Raw genomic sequence first — 8057 nt, 5'->3', positions numbered from 1 at the left:
TATAATACAATTCAGTGTATATATATATATTTATATAATAACATATATAGTGAAATATATCTGTTAAATAAATAAATACATAGATACATACACAAATACACACACACACACACACACACACATATATATATATATAAATATATTTAGATATAGTTAAAGATATAGATAAACATGTACATACATGATAGAACATAATATAATAATATAATAATATATATACATATCCATATACATACATACATACATACATATAATAATATAATTATATATATATATATATATATATATATAGATATAAATATGTACAATATACACACAGCAAACAATTTAGATGTGAGGACTCTCCACTCTGCAGCAGCAGCTGAATATATAAACATAGCACCCGAGTTAACTTCTATTGATCATTCGATAGTTCATTAACATCCGGGCTATACTATCACGCGAGGCAAAAAAGCTCGCGCATCTCTTTAGTGGAGATAGTTGAAGCTTTCTCTGGAGTATCATATTATCGTCTCGTTCTTGCCGTTTAGAATCACAGTATGCGGGCAACAAACTTGACATTTTGGGCACAGAGATATCCATAGAAATATGAGGAGTGACAAGCGTTTGATTCCACACACCAAACATTTTAGCAGTGATTGCGCATCACTGTCAATTCTTTACATTTAAATTCTACGAGAAAGCCTACCAACGTAAAAACGGAAGACTACTAAATTCCCCACAGCAAATATATACGGGATAGTATATATACCTTTAATTTAAATCTATATCTGCTACAGTTCCAGTCCCTACCTCGGCGGCCCATCCCTCCCGTGTCTGGGTAATTCATAAGGCCGTCGTGGCTTGTGCACTCCCGGCGGGAGTCTGCGCCCCATACCCCTACCCCCACTGCCACCGTACATCGCAGTCTGCGGTCTTGGTCCAAGCAAGCCGCCACGCCCACCACCGAATCCCCCGGAATGAGGAGCTCCGTACTGTAGAGAATGAGGACATTGGGTTTACCGTACGTTTAGTTGGATAGATTTGGGATACATCTTGTGGGATGAAAAAGGATGTACAACAAACAAATACGGGACTAATTGATGAGAGGTGCGCCATACAACTGCATTATCTGACGCGCGTAGCTGCCCTGTAGCCTGACAGCACACTGCGAGCTTCAGACTGTGAGTCAATATAGAACTTGTTTCGAATACAGACATACAGACATATAGACAGTTTGAAGCTACCATTTGTTAGATATATATGCTGGGTTGACAATCGTACAGTGTCACAGTAGCCGTAATTTGACAAAAAGAAAATCTTGTAGGTATGTAGGCGTCCAGTTGTGTACAATTTCAAATATTTTATACTGTCGGAAAGCACAAAGCAGAGGGCAACCGCACGTGTAAACACCAGCGCGTGATCACAGCTAATGATGGACGCAGAGACAGTCCATCGTGCTCAACGGAGACAAACATGGTCACCAACAAAGTAGAATTAGGAACACGTACCGGTGTTGGCCCGCGAATTCCCGCAGGAGGGTACCAAGGTCCAGACCCTTCTCCCTGTATTCGAATGACAATAAACAATCCACAACTCAATATAATACACGCAAATGATACAGACCATCTCAAGAGGTAAGCCAACTGCTCTCTAGGGACGGAATGAGGCATCGCTAATAACACTAGTGTAGCATATGGTTGGTTTGATGCATACACTACCTATGATCAAAGACATTGCGCGACTTCGGGTGTGTGTACAAATGTACAGCACACCCCATGGACAGTGATATCATTTGACCTATTCGAAAGAATGTCTTTTTTGAAAGCGCTTGTAAATCACGGTACCATCACACAAGCGTGGGAGACATACGGGAATAATAATCCTTGAACTTCAAAATATATCTATCGAGCTGGACACGATGCATAAGATATAGACCTTTTAAAATACTAAAACACGAGACTTGGTACAGGTTTCCAAACAGTCATGGTATACTTACAGAGAGGCGTCCATAGGGGCCGTAGATCTCGTTTGCATCACCACCACGCCCCCGACCCGGAGACATGCGCTGTCCGTTGTGATGTATATGAGGGTAGAGAGAGCCTGACGTAGACGACCCGTGACCCAACCCAGGTGACATGGGTGAACGAGAGCGACTGCGACTACGACCTGCGTGTTAAAGGGGTTGGTGGAGGTAAAATTGGGGGACAGTTGAGGATACGAAGGAATGTATAAGCATGTAGGTAAATCAAACTTCACACACACACACACACACACACACATACATATATATATATATATAAATATAAATAAATAAACGTATACTATACATATATATATACATACATAGATACACATACATACACATACATAGATACATACATACACATAGGCACATACATATACATACATGCTGTGCAGTACCGGACAATATACCATCGTAAGTCGATGTGCACTGTGCCGAGTCAACTGCTGTAATCGTTAGCATCTGTCATGGTATACCGCATACCACAACAATTCACACAGAAATACAGTCCATCTGACATACCCAGCGATATATTGCGATCTCTAGACTCTCGCAACGCGATATCGTAGTCCTCCTCATTATTACCCGACCGCACACGTCCCGCAGGAGCTCCCGCACCGGCCGGTCCAAGCGAATCCCTGCCATACCTACCACTGCCACTCGTAGGCCCATTATTAACCCCACCTGGAGGTATCCCAAGGCCTCCTCCGCCACTCAAAGAGTCGCGACTGTTCCGCCGGCTCCCCAACGGCCTATCTCGCACACTGTGCACGCCTTGATTGGGTCCATTTGAGCCCTCAAACGGTTCATCAGGTGCACCGGAACGGGAAATACGGGACTCACGGTCTCCGCGTTCTCTACCGTAGTCACCGGCACCGCCTCCTGTACTGCCACCACCGCTACTGTTGCGATAGCCTCGGCTGAGACGGTCGCCGCGGTCGCGATCACGTATACCGCGATCGCGATCATCTCTTTCCCAGTCATTGAAAGGGGGTCCCTGTATGTCATTTGTACGTGTCGGTTAGGTTACTATTTGCATTTATATTCAATCACAGTCAGGCGAATTTAATCTCTGTAGTCGGCCAAGGTGCTGAGTAGATATCCGCAAGAAAGCCCATGGACACTCTACATGTCTGAGTGCGAGCATACGCACTATCTGTACGAAACACACACATACTATATATATATATATATATATATATATATACATACATATACATATACATATACATATATATATATATATATATATATATACACAATACCGAACCTCTATCCGGCGAATCACAAAAAAAGCAACGAGCGAGCATAAACTGATGCACCAGAACCTCGTATACACTCCACAGATTCACAAAAGCGCAGTATAATCATCGGAAGTTACCAAATGAGACAAAAGGGGGATTCTCTGACCCGCACACACCTCACGGTCGCGTCCAGGGCCTACCCCAGATGACCGCCGGGCAGAGCGATCACGACTATCTCTCGAGGGCTCTCTCGATCGTCTCCCAATTATAGGACCACCCCTTCCATCATTCCTAGACATCCCCCCAGTCGCTGTAGCGCCCGAACCTACCCCACTACCACCAGAAAACTCGATCTTTGCACTCGAATCGGGCTTCGTGCCAACACCTGTATTGGTGCCCGTACCGGAATTCATACCCGAAATACCGGGACCATTGCGGTCTGAGACCGAGTGTACCGAACCGGCTGGCGAGCCCTGTCGCGAAAATCGACGCACGCTGTTCAAGCGGATAGTTCCCGCCAAAACCGCACCACTCAATGCGGCATCGGCTTTACCTGCGGAGTTCATTCTGGTACTAGGGTCAGTTGGGATTCCGTTGCTCCCTCTCCGGGAGGGTGCCCCACTGCCCGGTCCGGTGGCATCATTGGAGGTCGCTGGGTTGTTGAGCGAATTGAATTTGAGGTTCATATTGCTGAGGCTACTGTTATTATTGATACTGCTGTGGATATCGCCACTGTTATAAATACTATTACTATTACTATTTTGACCAGAGTAATTGGGGTGGTTTGAATGAATGCTGCCAGTATTGAATCCGGGAGAAGACCCACCCCCACCAAACGCCCTTTCAAAGCCCGACGGTGTATGACCACCCCCGTCGCGGCTCCGGATATCCCGCGCACCACTATTGCCCCGTGCGTCCCGCTCGTGCATCCTGTCTCTGCCTCTCTCCCCATAGTACTTGATATCGCCACCATCCCAACTCCTACTATCTCTATCCCTTCTATCCCTTCTATCCCTATCTCTGTCTCGGTCTCGGTCTCGTTCCCTGTCCCGGTCTCGTTCCCTGTCCCGGTCACTATGTGCGCCTTCACCCCTAGTGCTCCGCGAGTCACTTACGTTGCCGCTGTTGCCCCCCATGGACCGTCGATCATCGTCAATCCCATACCTACCAGAATACGTACTAGCTCCAGAAAACGTACCCATCTCAAGCCCCATCAATCTCCCTCCCCCGCTCCCGCCTGTAGTATCAGCAGCTGTGGATAGCCGTTTCTCGAGACCCCCAATTCGTTTTCTCAAGGATCCCGACAATTTCGCCGTACACAGACGCGTCTCCTCTTCATCCCTTTCCGCCGACGACGACAAGCGCGCCGGAAACCTATCACTAAACGCACTCCCCATTTTTCTCACAGCCGGCTTCTCCCGCGCCCCTATATCCTTATCTCCTACCCCCATCACCGGCCCCGTAGAATCCACTCCACTGCGTGAGGCCGCCAACACACCTGACATACCCGTAGTCCCGCTCCCCCCTGCCCCACTTTTACCAGAAGCGCCCTGTCCTGTCAGTATCGCCTGTCCGTGCTTGGTCGTGTCAGCACTCGTGCCCTCAGTACCAACAGCGTTGGCACCGGTAGACCCTCCTATGCGCAGAGACAAGAGCTTAACACTCCCTTCAGAACTCTTGGCTTGCTCAGTACTGGTTGGTCGCCCGTGCTGTCCGTCTGCAACCACACTACTAGTGCTACTACCCGTACCACTATCACTGGGGTGGGCAGTGGTGTCTACACTCGTGTCTGTCTTGACTTTCTTACTTGACGTAGTCGAGATCAACCGGGAGGTCGGATGCGTGTTCTTCGTTCTCGGCGGCTCGGGTCGGACTGACTTAGGCTCGGCTTTGGCAGACTTGACCGCCCCAGAAGTAGTCTCGTCCATCCCCTTGTTTTGTGTCAAAGCGTCTTTCATCGGTGCCGCTTTCGTTACCTTCACATCCTGCACAGCGCCTGCTGGTGACGTGTGCGACTCATTTTTACTGGGCAAGGGTGTAGATGCACTCTTTGGTTGTGTCAGGGTGGTTGGAGATACGAATGCGTTCACAGACGCGTTCTCCAGTTTGGCGCCTGCCGTTTCCTGCCGCTCGAGGCCGGCCTTCTTTAGAGTAGTGTGCATGGCGGACAGAGTTAATATCGGCACACTAGATGACGTGCACAGCTTCGGTTGGCGATCCATAGCAGTAGAGGCCTGCCCATTTATCTTGCCTTGATCTGTAATCACAGTTTCACTTGCACTTGGGGTTGTACTGAGATTGGAGATCGAGCTTGCATTCAGATTGGGAATGTCACTAGATACTGGTTTCGTTTCCGCCTTCGCATTCAGGTTCGTGAGACTCAATTCTCGTTTTCGCTGACGCAGATATTGTGCGAAACTCAGTTTTTGTTTCGGCTCTACCGGTTTGACCTCGGTATCGCCCACCTGCTTCTCCCCCTTAGCCGGCGCTTCTTTTTCACCCGTTTTACCTGAGCTTTCAACGGTCTTTAATGCATCCGGCTTTTCGGATCCAACAGTCTGTTCTGATGGTTTCGCAACATCGTCCTTCGCCGTATGCGATACTACAGCCGTGTGGTCCGAATCAGTACCACCTGTAGTAGTAGCAGTCACAGCCGAACCGGGGATTTCCGTAGCCAATACACCGGTTGCCATGGAAATCTCAATGCCCCCCTTGGCCGGTCCAGCCGTCATCGCCCCTGCAGACGAACCCCCGCCTACTATTCCGCTGCCATTGGCTACAGTTCTGGACTCCTCCGCATTCGTATCGCGGTCTTTAGAGAGGATGTCAGACACCGCTGTTCCCCCGGAGCTGCTAGCCCTATCCGGTCCGGTAGAATTCGTGCCGGAGGCACTCTCGGTAGAATCTCCGGTTGCTACGACTTCCTTACCGTCGTGTCTATGGTCGGCATTCTTCGAATCATCCTCCATCGCCATGTCGTCGACTTTGACCCCATTAACAGCATTTGCCCTACTATTTGTTGTCAAGACATCACAGGGTCTAATCGTACTACCGCCAGCGTCGATCGGCGTATTCCCATCTTTGACCTTATCTTGATCAACCACTGGAGTGTCTACATCCATGTCTGTAAGCAATTTGGAGCCTTGGACACCTCCTCCGACCTTCGCAGATTTTGGTGCGCCGTTGCTTGTGTCTGTCTGTAGTTTAGTGCCATCACGATTGGACTCGCTCTCAGCACCTCTCGTCTCGGTTGTATTCTGGCTCGTCGCAACCAACTGGTGAGAAGTCGTATCCCCTTTACTTCCAGGCTTGCTTGTCCCGACACTCGCCGCATTGCCCTCTAGCTTCCCCGTGTACTCAGATAAACTGATGACCTTTTTCTTTTCCGGTCGGGACGGGGCCGGCTCGCTGGCTGTAGCAGCCTCGGCGGCCTTGGAAGTAATTACCACACCCGCCGTCTTGTCCTTATCCTTACACTCACTAGCAATACCATCCCACTCGCCCTCCAGCACGTCTACAACATCCGTTTCCGCGACAGGCACATCCCCACCTCCCGCCATACCTACGGCCCGGTCACTTAGCAATCCGTTCCTTTCGTTCTCGGCCAGTGACGGAATCCCCCCATCTCCCTTGAGATCAAGTGCCTGTTGGGTTTCGGTGAGAGCTTGTGTCGTATCGGTGCCTGCACCTGCCTGAGTGGAGTAGGGTTTGGCAAAGTGTGTGGCCTGTTCTGCGCCCGAAGAGACTTTCGAGGCGTTTTCCAGTGCAATGGCTTCCCTTACCTCCCGTCGCCACGCATTCAGATCAGCTTCCTTCCTGCGCTCATACTCTTGCTGTTTGTGTTTGATTTCCTCATCGTACTGCAACACCTTTTTCAGAAGCAAAAACATCTCTGTTTTCTGTAGAGCGATTCAGGGGGAACTCCTTAGAAGCCAGAAGAGACGGCGAAAGAAAGTACAACACCACGATCGTTTTCTAACACTGAACCAAATACTAAACCCAACATTTGTACCCGTACCTACACCTGCTATGAAGCGCACCATGGTGGAGGATCTCAAGTCGAGAACCTCATCACGAAATTACACGTAATACATATATATATAAACTGAATATGGCGGGGGGGTCTACCCGGAAAGAACAGCACATGTAGCATTGAACGTACTTTACCGCGAGACAGTATACATTCTATTCGGCTCAGTAAAGTCAAACAAGAAAAAACCTAAGCTACAGAGAGCAGCCAAATGTGCGGTACAAAACAGCACTATGAAGTAGCGGGTACAGGTGATGACTTTCTTTGAGCACTCGACCCTATAGAATAACATACTAGTTCTGTCAACTGAGCCAGCTCGCCGTTGAGCTTCTCGATCTCCTTCTCATTACGATCATGTTCTTTCTGCAAATCCGCACAGGCTTTGATCCGCCCAGAAATTTTCTCTAAAGAAACAATGCTCAATGAGTGAAGTGCACACAAGGAAATATATAATTGTAGGTAAAATAAAGACGGACAGACAGATCCAGACATACAGACACAAACACACAAACACACAGACAGACACAGACAGACAGACAGACACAGACACAGATACACAGACACACATATATATACATATATATACGCACACACACACAAACACAAAAACACACGCATATATATATATATATATACGCACACACAACACAACACACACACACATACATATATATATATATATATATATACATTATATATACATATATATATATATATATATATATATTTGTATATTTATATATATATATATATTCGTATATATAGATATAGATATAGG

The 8057-nt window shown here is 47.7% G+C and overlaps 1 protein-coding gene across 1 annotated transcript in view; it reads right to left on the bottom strand.

The window, feature by feature from the left end:
- Window positions 1-734: 734 nt before the first annotated feature.
- SARC_04368 (hypothetical protein) overlaps window positions 735-8057 on the bottom strand; it is an 8977-nt gene continuing 1654 nt past the window's right edge. The window contains exons 2-7 of the mRNA XM_014301808.1: window positions 7574-7683; window positions 3426-7148; window positions 2528-3002; window positions 1979-2148; window positions 1491-1544; window positions 735-974 (exon numbers count right to left, since the gene is read on the bottom strand). Of these exons, the coding sequence (XP_014157283.1) occupies window positions 789-974; window positions 1491-1544; window positions 1979-2148; window positions 2528-3002; window positions 3426-7148; window positions 7574-7683 (4718 nt within the window). The 3' untranslated portion in view covers window positions 735-788. The remainder of the gene's footprint in view (window positions 975-1490; window positions 1545-1978; window positions 2149-2527; window positions 3003-3425; window positions 7149-7573; window positions 7684-8057) is intronic.

Source organism: Sphaeroforma arctica, assembly GCF_001186125.1.
Source record: "Sphaeroforma arctica JP610 unplaced genomic scaffold supercont1.242, whole genome shotgun sequence".
NCBI classification, from domain to species: domain Eukaryota; class Ichthyosporea; order Ichthyophonida; genus Sphaeroforma; species Sphaeroforma arctica.
This window is presented reverse-complemented; position numbering and strand designations above follow the sequence as displayed.